General features: G+C 35.5%; 1 protein-coding gene across 4 annotated transcripts in view; it reads right to left on the bottom strand.

Moving 5' to 3' along the window:
• The window catches only part of Gabra3 (gamma-aminobutyric acid type A receptor subunit alpha3), a 230236-nt gene that overhangs the window by 34025 nt on the left and 180795 nt on the right, over positions 1–15416 (bottom strand). For all 4 annotated transcript variants that reach the window (XM_074062404.1, XM_074062403.1, XM_074062402.1 and 1 more), the window contains one exon: positions 6800–6943. In XM_074062404.1, coding sequence (XP_073918505.1) covers positions 6800–6943 — 144 coding nt within the window. The remainder of the gene's footprint in view (positions 1–6799; positions 6944–15416) is intronic.

The raw sequence follows: 15416 nt of genomic DNA, 5'->3' as shown, positions 1-15416 counted from the left end.
GTACATCTATTTTTTTGCAGCACTGGGGTTTGAACTCAGGGTCTCACACTTGCTAGGCAGGAGCTCTAGCTCTTTATCTAAAACTTATCTAGAACTTAAGGAACTCAGCCAGCCTTATCTGTACATGTATATATTCAACTACCTACCATACATCACTACTTGGGGACGTAATAATCACCTTGATCTACTATATCTAAACTTTGGCTTTTACTCCTCCTGCCCTGTTCTTTTTCAAACTGGTTCTGACAACAGATTGTCTCATCTCAAAAAACATTAACTCTCAAGCACCTAGACCAAAATTAAAATCTTCAAATTCACTAGTATCATCATTAACACTCTTTCTCGTCTCTCTCTCCCCCTTTGTGTGTCTATTTTTACTCCTTTCCTCTTCCTTCCTTCACTCTCTCTTCCCACGGATAAACAATTGAGGACTAATTCTTCCTGAGAATTACACATTGATTAGCTTGGGAAATTTTCACCCTTTCTCATCTTAGTCTCAATACTCCTGAACGCATATGTGTTAAACCTATATCTGATCACATAAAATATTTACTATCTAAAATATAATAACTATTACTAGTGAATTAGTTATAGTCTGTGAATCTGAAAGGGATAGCAGGTGTATTTTTCAAAAGCTTATCAAATCAACCATTTGTGAATAACTGAAAATATTTTTCTTCAATCTTTTCTATCCTCCATTCCTTCTCTCTGTCTCTTTCAAAGGGGCAATGGAAATTCTCTTTAGTGAGAACTGAAGCCTTTTATCAGGTTAGGAAGATTTCCTGTCTCGGTTCCTTTTCTACAGACTCTCAGGATCCATTGAAAATAGTCATAAGGATAATGAAAAGCCCCTTTTGCATATTATCAGGTATTCACGGTCTAGGCAGTTTCTATGGGTGAAAATTACAACTGGACTTTTAGAAAGCTTAGCAAATTAATTCATTGTATTAATTAACTGAATAGATTGTTAAATACAACTCTGATAGTTTCTGTCTTTCCACATCTCTGCCAAGGTAAGAACTGCAGCTTTAATGAGATTGGTGGAATTTTCCAGCCCCCCATGCTATTTCCACCCATGTGATCCGATTTATAAGGCTTATTAAATGCCATCTGTGTTGTGTGTGAAATATTCAAGGGTGCAGTATCAAACATAATGCATATGTATTTGCAAATTACTTATTTTCTATGTGTCAGAATTACAGAACAGTTTAGCAAATTAACGCTTTACATAACTGAATATATTTTTGTAAAGTGGATTGTTATGTCCTCTCTGTCCTTGCCTCTGTGTGTGTTCTTATTATGAAGGATGACCCTTTAAGTGGTTTGGGGAATTTGTACAGTGCAAAACATTTTCAACTTAGCTAGTTTCTAGGGTCGTGAAGCACACAAGAAGATTTTTAAAAATAGCTTCACAAATTAACTCATTATGCAAAGTAAGTGGATATATTTTCTTAAATCTGTGTCTGGTATTTTTCCATCTCTGTCTCTGTTCCTTGTTCTTTATCTTGCCTTCTCTGTTATTTTTATTTCTATCTCCCTGATTTCTCTTTCTCGTTCACTATTTCTCATGTTTTCTCCTTTGTCTTTTTTTTGCCTATGGTATATATGTTGAGATAAAATATAAAGTGGGAATTATAATAAAACTTTTACTCTAGCAAATGATCAAATTTCTAAGCAAGATAAAAAGTAAGATCATACATCCTACCTAGTCTCCTAGAAAATTGGTGTGATAGTTTGCCAAATGAGGGAAAATGGAGTCAGTGTTGAAAATAGGGAGTAGTGTCAACAACTAGACACCAATTTTGATGATTTTCATTCTTTTTTTGGTGGTTTGAACTCAGGGCCTCATACTTGCTAGGCAGGGGATCTATTAGTTAATGCATGCCCCCAGGCCTTTTTAATTTTATTTTTCATATAGAGTCTTGTGCTTTTTGCCCAGGGTCAGCCTCAAACAGTGATTTTCCTGCCTATGTCTCCCAGGTATTTGGAATTAGAGGTGTATGCACCATCATACCCTGCTTATTTGTTGAGATGTGGTATCACTAATTTTTTGCCTGAGCTGGCCTTGAACCGTGATCCTCTGATCTCCACTGCCAGAGTATCTGGAATTAAAGATGTGTACCATGATGCCTAGCCCTCATTCTTTTCTTTAATGCATATTTGAATCTGGAGCAAAGAGTAGAAATTCTCTGCTTGGAGCTACTTAATATTGAGGACTGAGAGCATTTGGAGAGAGTCAGTCATAACAAACATAACTTCTGTGGATTGTAAGTCTTTTATCTGGCCAAACTTCCCACTCACATGCTGGGCCTTACATGGAGGATAATGTTGACCCTACTGTCAACATTATATATGTATATAATCTGTATGGATTTTAACATTTTATTAGCATATATTAATAAGTACAAGGGGGTTCATTGTGATAATGCCATTCATGCATACAGTATACTTTGAGCAAGTTCACCCCTATCATATTCCATCAACTTTCTTCCTTACTCTCCCCTTTTCTTAAAAAGAGTTTGGTGGGGATTATATGTGTTACTTTTAAAATCAGTTTGAAAACATTTATCTACATTAATAGATATATAACAGAGACTACAAAAGAAAATAAGGAATTCAGATAGAGACTCAAGTGTATTCATATGTACTTAGTAGATGAGAAATGCAGCGTCTGAAATCAACAAGGAAACACTAAGCTAATACTAGCAGACACTAGGACATAGGTAAGAGGGCTGGGGTAGTTTAAGTGCATGACAGGCTCCTAGGAAGAAATGCAGTGCTAACAACAGACAATAGACAGTCATTCTAATCAAACATCCCCTGCTGGTTTTCAGCTTTTAAATTCAATCTACAGAGAAAGTACTAAAGCTTTAAACGTGAGCACAGAACAAATTTCCTACAGCAAATTTATGATGTTATACTTCTGGAGGTCAGAAGTCTAAACTGAGATTCAATGTACTAAAATGAAGGTTTTAAATTAATTTTTAAAAATGATACCTGATATTAATATTGGTATATTAATTTGGTAATGTGCCATTTTGCTATACATATTCATTGTTGGCAGAGCTGCATTTTTTTCTGGTGGTTCTAGGGAAGAGGCATTGGTATTTTTTGGCTTGAGGTCCCCTTTTCTTCTTTAAAGCCAGCAGCAAAGTGTCTTCTAATCATTTGCTCTCTTGGTCTGGTTTTCCTGTCCCCCACCCTTTATAAGGACCTTTTGTGATTACATCCAGTTTACCTGGATAATCCAGGATAATCTCTTTATTTTCAAATCAGCTGATAAGGAACCTTAATTCCATTGGTGACCTCAATTTCCCCCTGGCCATGTAACCTAACACAGTCACAGGTTTTGGGATTAGGATGTAGACATCATTGGGGAACCATTATTCTGCCTACTGCAAGAACTAAATGCACCTTTAAGTGTGTTTTGACAGTGGAAAACACAATTTTAGCTCAAAGACACAAGAAGCAAGAAGGAGATGAGGATAGGATAGAAGGGTCTATGTGCCGGGATATATAGGTAACTATTATATCAAACTATCGGGGCTTAGAACAAACCTGGAGGAGGAAAGAGGAGATAGGGGTAAATGAACTTTTTACTCATATATTTAACAAGGAATCTGTGTTTAATCTCTAAAGGTTAAAAATAAGAAATAGCAGTAAAAGCGCATTTGTATCTGTGGGGAGAACCACCAGAGATAAAACAACAATGGTTAAATCATTTAATCTGTCTGGTCTATGATCTCCTCATCTGTAAACTTGGAATAATAATACTGCCTAGCCTAGAGTGCTGTGAAAGGCTTAAGTGAGTTCATACACATCCTTGGGGCAGTGCCTCCCTCATATTTCATGTTCAAAACTTGATCATTATTAATTTCACCACCATGCTCGTGTATTAATTTGATCATTAGTAAGAAAAAAATGACAATATCTTGTTGCATTAGTTTGCTGGGGCTGTCATCATTAAGTACCAGAAATTGGATGAGTTAAAACAGCAAAAAATAGATCATCTCACAGGTCAGGTGACCAGAAGTCTAAAATAGAGGTTTCAGCAGGTCAGGCTCCATGTATAACCTGTAGGGGAATGCTTCCTTGCCACTTGCTAATTTCAGCTTATTTGCTAGCAATCTTTGGCACTTTTTGGTTTATAGAAACTTCTACTGGATTCCTTCATGTTTCCATAGTATTTGGCTATTAGTCAATCTGTCTCTGTGTCTCTGGCTCTGTCTGTCCTCTCCTCACCTCTTTTCATAAGGGACATCAGTCATATTAGATTAGGCTCTCACCTCACTGCAGTTATCACCTCATCTTTACTAATATCATCTCTAACAGTGCTGTTGCCAAATAAGGTCACATTCTGAAGTATTAGGGTTGAAACTTCATCTTTTGGGGAAACATAATTCAACCCATGATACCAGTGTTGCCAAGGGTAAGGGAAAACTGGCATGCTCACACAGTTATAATGAAAGTGTGAATTGTTTACCCTTTCAGAGCAGGAGTTTGTTAACATGCAGTAATTTTTAAAATGTGTCTACATTCTGAAAGAGCAATGTCAATATTCTGTCTGTATCATAAGTACATAATTATGCAGGAGTCATATGCCATATGAAAAAGGAGGGACTTCACAGAATTGTTTATAGCATTAAAATACAGAATGTAGTAGTAGAAAATGGTTAAATAGAGTCTGATCCATGCACATGAGACCACTAAAAATATATTTTTGTTGAGTTTCACAATGAAATCTACACTTCACATTGATAATACATATAATGCCATTGGCAAGAATTTTCTGGCCTTGGAGGAGGGCATCTTAACCTTTTTAAAGTAACCAAAACAACTAATAATGAACATCTACATTCTATTTGTTAATATATTATTACTCAATTTTGCATGCATTTCATTTGGAGAGCACATACATCTAGTGACATGCAAACATGGTTATAATATAAAGTTAAGTAAAAACAATGCAAAAAACAGCATTATGGAATGGCTCCATTTATATAAAACATATTTATACAAAAATGCAAAAGGAAGCTTATATGCCAGATTGTATAATAATCAGTTAAAATACTGAAATCTTCTAGGAAATTTTTTTCTTGAAAGTGGAATTAAAGAGTATAAGTTGCCCCTCTGTATCTCTGACAGATTGGCTCCAGACACCTATAGATATTAAATCCATGGATGCCGAAGTCTCTTGTATAAAACTGTATAATATTTTCAAAGAATCTATGCACATTCTCCTTTATGCTTCAAATCATCCTGCATTATTTATAATATTTGACACAATATAAATGCTATATAAATAATTCTCACAATATTTATATTATTTGGGGACTAATGACAAGAAAAATGCCTGTACACTTTTTGTAAATGCAACTTTAAAAAATATTTTCAATCTGCACTTGGTTGGATATGTGGATACAGAACTTGCAGATACAGAGGTTTGACTGTACCTAAATTTCCAAAATTGACTCCTCCATGTATTTTAAAATTTCCTATCATGAATGTATGTTTTCTGTGTGATAATGATGAAACAGTGGTTTGATCAAATGGAATAGGATCTGGAACTGCTTGGATAGCCAATGGCTGGTGTCAAAAGTTGATACTATAAGTGAGAAGAGTGAGGTGATGTGTGAATACTCTCTCTCGGGGTGGAAATTCCAGCAGACAGGAGCACCTTCTTGGCAAAGGCCTCGGAGGTTGTGCTGTACCCTGTTGTTTTGTGTGGTACTTTGCTGTGTCATATTGGGTCATGCTCTCTCCCACCTCTAGCCTTTGTCAAGAATAGCTTTTCCCACACCTAATTCTAGATTTCTAAATTCCTTTTGTCTTTCAAATGCCACCCTTTTCAGGTACCCTCCCCTAGTCCTTGGGTGGAGGGAAAATAAGAGACAGACAAGATGGTATGCTGTAACATCATGAAATAACAGTCTATGTCCAGACAGTGAAACAAAGAACAAGAGTATTCTATTTCATTTATATAATTGTGGATTCACAGAGACAAGTGTTGCTTGCAAAATTAATGTGGAAAGTTCTCATTCTTTAACAGCAAAAATTATTATGGGACATAGAATACACAAAATTTTGCCAAATACACTAAGGATTTTTTTGTGGTGTATTATTTTATCTCATGCAAATTTCCTGTTCTTATTGTATCAAAATTACTTGGGATATCATGGTACTTCCTGCCTTAAGGCCCTGGAAACGGTCAGTTTATAAATGGACACAACTTAAGGCTACAGAACAAGTTTCTAGTTCCATTTGTTCAATATCCCAAAATTAGTTATTGAGAAGACCTGGCAGGTTTTGCCAAACAATGCTCTTTTTTTCTGAAGTGGAGATCCATTTAAGAAAAATAATTCCACTGCTTCTCCCTTGACCTCCTGACTGTGTGTCTGACCTCTACTGGGGCTATTAACTTTCATCACTGGATGAGTTAAACAAGCATCTTAATAAAATCTTTAGGATCAAATTTTGGCTGACCAATCACCAGAGTCTCTTTCTGTTTTCTCTTTTACCATATCCCTTGACCCTCTACCGCATTCCCCAAGAGGGAGCAGGGCACTGTGGTTAAGAGAAACTTAAGAGCCAATCTTCCTGAGCTCATATTTTGGTTCTGCTATTGCATAATTATGATATAGGACACGTCACTGGACTTCTATATGTCTCACTTTCCACATTATAACAGTACTTCATTGCAACATTGTTTCGAAGATTAAATAATTTATGAACACTTAAAACAGTGACTGGCATTTGGTACAGGTTATACAAATGTTTATTAAATAAAATCAGTAAATACCTGTACTAGACCGAATTATCTCTGTCCCAACAACATGGCCCAGCAGGTCATATTGATTCAGCCGAGAACCATCCTGGGCCACTTCCACAGATTTGTTCTTCCCAAGAGTCCAAGAATAAAGCACTTCAGCTGTTGTATAGGCATCTAAGGCAGAGAAGGGTCAAGAAGGAGAAGTTGAAAGGAAATGAAAATGGTTATCCATAATATGAAACTTGCATGACATTTAAATACAACTTACATCCTCAAAAACTTTTGGGTATGTGTGTGTCTTTAACTGAAGTATAGTCATGCATCTACTTCCACACAACCAATCAATGCTCATTGGACAACTATTATAATATAATGCTGTATACATAAAAATGAACCCGGTGTAGTCTCTTACTTCAAGGACTGATGATCTTCTAGACCATTAATAACTTCTCTTTCTCTTGGATGGTAGACTGTAGGGGTAGGGGTAGGAAAGACTAAAATGTTATCTCATGCAAATGTCGCAAACACAAATGCCTACATGAACCAGAGTGGTACCTTCAATGAGCTATTCAGGCTAGTTGTAAGAAGACTAAACTGACGGTAAAGTAATTAAAATTTTCTTTAATTATGAGGTGAGCATATGAGATAAAGCAACAGTTCATACTGGTATATTAAATTAAAAACTATCCAAATTAAAAATAGTAATCATCTGTTATCACAATTTTCTTTATTTTATAACTTATTTTTTCTACTTTGATGTACAAACCAGAAACCTCACACAATTTCCTCTGGACTAGGGTGTTAATGTTAGGTTTTTTATTTGAAATTCCAATATTGCATGCAAAATTTTAAAACATTAATAGGTGTATAGGTACAGGAAATGAGGGGGAAATGAGGTAGAGGTTGTAGTTTTAATACCTAAAAGAAATGATTTGATTCTGCCCAGTCATAACTGAGTCTTTACACAGTGGATTTTATATTTTGGGAGGGCACCTTGCCCTAACTCAGGTACGTAGGCTCAAAAAGGGAAGTTAATCACCACACTGTTCATCCCTTTCCTCCAAGTTTTGAGCTGTCTGTTGTTCAAGTCAGTAAGAAAGATGGTCTTATACTCACAGTGGCAACCACCATGTCCACAATATGCTCTATTCAAACATTTCATCACAAATCAAATAATTTCTGGTGAATCACCAGTGAACAAATATAAATTCTGGGTCTTTGCAAAGCTTTGCAACACTGGTTGCATATTTCATAGCATAATCTGACATTAATGACTACTCTTGTACTAATTATGATCTGCTTATGTATATACATTTTAGGACTTTTTCAGGTGGTACTGGGGATTGAACTTGGAGCCTTAAGCACTTAGAGCTTGGCACTTCAGCCATGCACCAGACCAAGTACTTTAAATATATATAGTTGTTTATAATGGGCAACATACCAAAAAACTTCATTCACATTAAATTTTGCTTGGACATTATGAAAAATAAGCAAAACTTATGTGGGTCTTTTATCTCCTAAGCTGCAAAAGGAAATGTCACAAGAAGTTTGACTTTTCCACAGAACTTGCCCAGTGCATAATCTCAGCCATTTCTTCAATACATCAGCAATAACACTTCTACTTTGATACATAATCTCTCTTGCAATTAATAGATACTTTTATAAATTTGGCATCTATGAAATATTTTGAAACCTGGAAAGGTTTATTGCTAAAGTCATAACTGAATTTTCTTAGTGTATGTATTCATCCATTTTTTAAATTAAGATTTTAACTGTATATATTTTCTATACGGTAGTGTCCTATTATCTGTAGTTTTGCTTTTCAAGATTTTAGTTACTTGTGGTCAGATGCGGTCCAAAATATTGATGAAAAATTCCAGGAATAAAACATCTACAGTGCATATCATTTGGAGTAACAAAATGAAATCTCATGCTATTCCACTCCTTCCTCCTGGGGATATAAATCATCCCTTTGTCATGTATATCCATTCTGTATATGCCACCTACCCATTAGATACTTAGTAGGCATCTCAGTTATCACATCAACTATTGTATCTCCATAATGCTTGTGTTCAAGTAACCCTTGAACATGGTAGCCTAACACTATGACAATGCCTACATCATTTACTTCATATCATGTCATTGTTTAGACATTTCATCATTTCACATCATCACAAGAAGAAGGGTAAATATAGTACAATAAGACACTTCAAGAGAGAAAGATCAGATCCCATTTACAGAAACTTTACACAGCATATTGTTAGAATTATTGTTTTATTAATAGTTATTGCTGTTAATCAGCAACTCTGTCTAATTTATAAAATAAACTTATAGCTGCATGTACAGAAAAATGTTCTATGTTTACAGTGGTACATTTGATACTATCCACACATTCTAGAGTCTACTGGAGATCTCAGAACATACACACAATAGATAAGGAAGGGCTCTTATATGTTGATTATATTTTCTTATAGTTGACTGCATAATTCTAATATCATTCTATTTTCATGAAGGAGCTAGCCTAGGGTATGGGATAACTGAATACCTGAGAAAGGATATCTATCCAATAATCAGAACTTTTCCACTTTCAGAATGACCTTCTCAATATATTTTGTATAGGGCATGACAAAATACACAAACATCTTTAGTTGTGCTTTCAAAATTGCCTCCTTCTATTACCTGAGCCCTTGGTATGTGACCTGTCTCAGGAAAAAAAATGAGATGTAAAATAGTACAGACATAGCAGCACTAATAGGAAGGCATTCTTTTTGAACTTATATTGTCAGAGGCTAATTAATTTTTAGTTATTCAGTCAATAAATATTAGGGCATTATATTATATAGTGAAAGGACAGAAGTCAAAGACATTTCAGGCTAACTATGATTTACACCAAAAAGTGTACCATATGTTTTTGGGAAGAATGTCAATTTGATGTTGTTGGGAAGAGTGGTCTATAAAAGTCTATTAGCTCTAGTTAGTTTATGGTGCTGTTCATCTAATTTTTGTGTATTGAAAGCAAAAGATTGAAATCTTTAATTATTATTATTGAACTCTTGATTTCTCCTTTAAGTTATAGAGGTTGTGCTTGCTATATATGGGCCCCTTTAGTTATGTCATATATGTTACAAATTGTCAAACTGTCTTGAAAGATTGACCTTTTCATCACTACAAAATCTTCCAAACTTCTACAGAATGAGGAAGAGGAGGCCAGGAACAAGGCTCCCACATTCTACTGAGAACAGCACTCCTCAGGTTGTGATCCTTTGGTTGAGTTCAGGGTTTAGAGAAAGATTATTCTGGGAATGTGTGGAAGTCATCTCATTACTTCTACTCAGAAGTGTATTTTTTACTCCATCATTCCAGAATTGCTTTCTCATTAGGGATTTTAAGGTTACTTTCAACCGTCCACATGCACTTTTCTGTAGCCTCTCTAGTCCTCAATCCTCTTCTCTTCTCTATATACAGTCATTTCCTTACTGATCTCATCTATCCTCATGGATTTAAATACCATCTATACAGATGACACCTAAATTAAGTTTAACTCCTCCCAAAAATTCCTAGACATCATAAACAGCTTCATCAATGTAGCAGGATACAAAATCAACTTACAAAAATCAGCAGCCTTTCTATACACCAACAATGAGAAAGAATATACGAAAACAATTCCATTTATACTAGCCTCAAAAAAATCAAATACCTGGAAATAAACTTAACAAAAATGTAAATGACCTAACACATTTTATGAAGCCAGTATTACACATATCCCAAAACCAGGCAAAGACACCTCCAAAAAGGAGAGCTATAGGCCAATCTCCTTAATGAACATTGATGCAAAAATCCTCAACAAAATAATGGCAAACCAAATACAACAACACATCGACAAGAACATTCACCACAACTAAGTAGGCTTCATCCCAGGAATGCACATTAACAGAAGCAAAGACAAAAACCACTTGATCATCTCAATAGATGCAGAAAAAGCCTTTGATAAGATGCAACACCATTTCATGATAAAAGCTCTAAGAAAACTAGGAATGGAAGGAAAGTACCTCAACATTATAAAAGCTATATATGACAAACCTACAGCCAGCATTATACGTAACGGAGAAAAACTGAAACCATTCCCTCTAAAATCAGGAACCAGATAAGGATGCCCACAATCTACACTCCTATTCAACATAGTCCTGGAATTCCTAGCCAGAGCAATTAGGCAAGAAGAAGGAATAAAAGGAATACAGATAGGTAAAGAAACTGTCAAAATATCCCTATTTGCAGATGACATGATCCTATACCTCAAATACCAAAAAACTCCACCCAAAAACTCCTAGACACCATAAACAGCTTCATCAATGTAGCAGGATACAAAATCAACTTACAAAAATCAGCAGCCTTTCTATACACCAACAATGAGAAAACTGAGAAAGAATATACGAAAACAATTCCATTTATAGTAGCCTCAAAAAAATCAAATACCTGGAAATAAACTTAACAAAAATGTAAATGACCTCTACAAGGAGAACTATAAACCTCTGAAGAAAGAGACTGAGGAAGACAACAGAAGGTGGAAAGATCTCCCATGCTCATGGATTGACAGAATCAACATAGTAAAAATGGTATACTACCAAAAGCAATCTACATGTTCAACACAATTCCCATCGAAATCCCAATGACATTCATCACAGACAGAAAAATCTACCCTAAAGTTCATGTGAAAACACAAAAGACCACGAATAGCCAAGGCAATACTGACCAAAAAGAGCAACGCTGGAGGTATCACAATACCCGACTTCCAACTATACTACACGGTACTGGCACAAAAACAGATATGAAGATGAGTGGAAAAGAATAGAGGAACTAGATATGAACACCCTACCTTAGCAGATACACCCACCTTATTTTTGAAAAAGGCACCAAAACATATGATGGAGAAAAGACAGCCTCTTCAATAAATGTTGCTGGGAAAAGTGGTTATCTGTCTGTAAGAAACTGAAACTAGATCCATGCCTGTCACCCTGCACTAGTATCAACTCAAAGTGGATTAAGGACCTTAATATCAGACCTGAAACCTTGCAGTTAGTACACAAAAGAGCAGGGAATACACTGGAAGCAATAGGTATAGGCAAGGACTTCCTCAGCAGAACTCCAGTAGCCCAGCAACTAAAAGAAAAGATAGACAAATGAGACCACATAAAATTAAAAATCTTCTGCATAACAAAAAAAATGGTCTTTAAATTGAAGAGACCACCCACAGAGTGGGAGAAAATATTTGCTATCTATATTTCAGGCAAAGGACTGATAGCCAGAATATACAAGGAGCTCAAAAAACTAAACTCCCAAAAATCAATGACCCAATAAACAAGTGGGCAACTGAACTAAACAGAACTTTTTCAAAGGAAGAAATCCAAATGGCTAAAAAACACATGAAAAATACTCACCATCCCTGATCATAAAGGAAATGCAAATCAAAACCACACTAAGATTCCACCTCACTCCTGTTAGAATAGCTACCATCAAGAACACCACCAACAACAAAGGTTGGTGAGGATGCAGGGAAAAGGAACCCTCATACACTGCTGGTGGGAATGTAAGCTAGTACAACCACTTTGGAAAACAATATGGAGGCTTCTTAAAAATCTAAAAATAGATCTGCCATATGATCCAGCAATACCACTCCCAGCAATATACCCAAAGGAATGCGACTCAGGTTATTACAAAGGCACCTGCACACCCATGTTTATTGCAGTGCTATTCACAATAGCCAAGTTATGGAAACAGCCAAGATGCCCCACTACTGACAAATGGATTAAGAAAATGTGGTATTTATACACAATGGAATTTTATTTAGCTACAAAGAGAATAATGAAATCTTGTCATTCACAAGTAAATGGATGGAACTGGAGAACATCATCTTAAGTGAAGTTAGTTAGGCTCAGAAAGCCAAAAATCACATGTTCTTCCTCATATGTGGATTACAGACCTAAAACAGATGCAGCAATATTATTGAACCTGGGTCACACACTAAGGGGAGAATGTGCACAGGAGGAATAGAGAAAGGGAAGGAAACCTAAAACTTGAAAGTGTTTGATGTGTTCACTGTAGAGGAGTGAATGAAGTAATCTTCAACTGGCAGAGACCACTATGGGAATGTGACCGGGAAGTAGTGAAGAGGTCTGGTAGAGATGAATCAATTCGGGTTGCAATACACATGTACATGGAAACAACACTAGGAATCTCCCTGTATAGCTATCTTTATCTCAAACTAGCAAAAACTCTATGTCTTTCTTATTATTTCTTATGGTTTCTCTTCAACAAAATCAGAGAACAAGAGGGCAGAAACAGGTCTGCTCGGAAGTGGAAGGGTCAGGGCAAGGAGGTGGTCCAAACAATGTATACACATGTAAGTAAATGTAAAACCAATAAAATAAAAAATATTCACTCTACATCTTTTTCTGAACAGCAGACTTTTACCCCATGTAAACAGCACCCAGAGTTCTCATTTGTGTTCCCATGCAGTAACAATCTCCACCCAGAGTAACCATTATCCTGACTAGTATTTCTAGTAGACTAGTAGACTTAGTATTTCTATATAGAAATTCTTCCTGCCATTATATTGGGAAATTTATATTCCCAATACATTTTTAATAGAAAGGAGCAAAAATTTTAAAATACTTTGATTCTCCTGCAAAAACTAGCATTTAGCAATAAATGCTATAAATTTGAAATACAAATTTGTACAAAATTGAAAGACTTCAAATTTGAAGAAATCTATTGGTATCAAGCCAAAAACAAGAGCAGGAAAACTGACACATTGAGTCAAAAGTTTTGTATCAGGACACCAGAACATAAGAGTTAAATGCTCGCAATCTGAATGATTGCTTTTGCTTAATGTAAGTGTGTGCCAGTGGACCAATATGTTGCTAATGATAACTTGTCCTTGGAAATCATGTAGAAATAAATGTGCATGCATTGTGTGCTATGCACTTACACATGTACTGTATACATATGTGTATACGAAATTATGTGTATGTATAACAGGTTTGGGAAGTAAAATAAATCCTTACATTGGTAATTTTTATCTGTGCTCTGTAAAGTTCTGATAAAAATTCTTGGTAATTTCCATGTCTACTTTAGGAATCCTGATGTTTAATATATCGGGAATTAGTAAATTATACCAATAGTAATGACAAATAAATTATTTTCTCTGCTTTTGCATATTATTGAAATTGAATTGTTCTCATATATCTACCTTTTGCTCAGCATCATATCCATGACTTCATTCACACTGTGGATATAATTGTCACAGTGGTATTGAATTTAATTGTGAGAGCATGCCACAGAGTTTGAATCCATTCTGACAGATGGAAAGTTATATGAAATGTGTATGTTTAGTTTTATCAGGTGTCACCAAACAATTTCCCTAAAACTTTGTACAAATCTATATTCTTCCTGTAGTTCACTGGAGTACAGCTCTGTTCTACAACTGCAAAATATGTGGCATTTTGTGTATAGCTCATTTCAATTCTTTTAGTGTATATGTAGTGGTACAGTTTGTATTTTAATTTGCATATGTTTGCTAATGTAATTAATCATTTCATGTGTGTGTGAGAGAGAGAGAGAAAGAGAGAAAAACAGAGACACAGAGACAGAGACAGAGATAGTAAGAGAGAGGGAAGACAAACAGACAGAGACACAGAGATTAGGAAACTCTACATTCAAGACTTTGGCCCTTTTCCTAGCGAGGTTTAGGACTACTTCTTATAGACTGTTAGGAGAAGGTCTTATGTATTTGAATCCTTTGTCATGTGTACAGAATACAAATATTTTCTCCCACCCTGTGACTTGTGTTTTTATTCTCTCAATGGTCTTTTGATAAGGAGAATTCCTTAAATTTTTAATGCATTACTTTTAGCAATGTGGTTATTGGTATTTTATGCCCTGCTTATTAAGTGATCTCTGCCTCTCCCAAGATCATGAAGATATGAATATATTCTCTTATGTTTTCTCCTAAAAGATTTTCTGTTTTACCCTTCACCCACCTTAATGTAGACCTGTAATCCATCTAGAATTATGTTGATGTATGATATAAGAGTAAAGATCAATTTCTCTCCCCTCGTTCCTCCCTCCCTCCCTTTTAACCCATTCTTCAGTTATCTAATTCTGCCTTCTGCTTGTTAAATCTATGCATGAAATACAAATATTAAATGCTGTACTTTTCATAGAGAATTTCCAATTTATTCCTCTTTGTACACTTCACTTTTATTGAAATTATCTTTCATCTGCTCTAATCATTTTTTCCTTCTTCTTTCTTGAACACGTTAGCCAGACATTTTTTAAGTCCTTGTCTATATATTGATATCTGGGTCACCTGTAGATCTGTTTCTACACTTTGTGGGTTTGTGTTAAACTTTGGTATTGGGTCATCTGGTCCTTCCTATTCATATGCCTAATGATTCTTTTTACTGAATTCCAAACATTTACACAAAGAAACCTCTATTCCACATGAAAGGCTTTATTCTTTCCCTCACTATGCAGATAGCATACAAGAATCATTACCCTAATTCCATAAAGGACAGAGATGGATTTATAGTTTGGTTAAATTCAATGTGTCTCTGCTATTTCCTAACGACTAGGTCATAGCTGGGTGTGG

Source organism: Castor canadensis, chromosome X, assembly GCF_047511655.1.
Source record: "Castor canadensis chromosome X, mCasCan1.hap1v2, whole genome shotgun sequence".
Lineage (NCBI taxonomy): Eukaryota > Metazoa > Chordata > Mammalia > Rodentia > Castoridae > Castor > Castor canadensis.
Note: the sequence above shows the minus strand (reverse complement) of the source record. Positions and strands in the feature narration are given on the sequence as shown.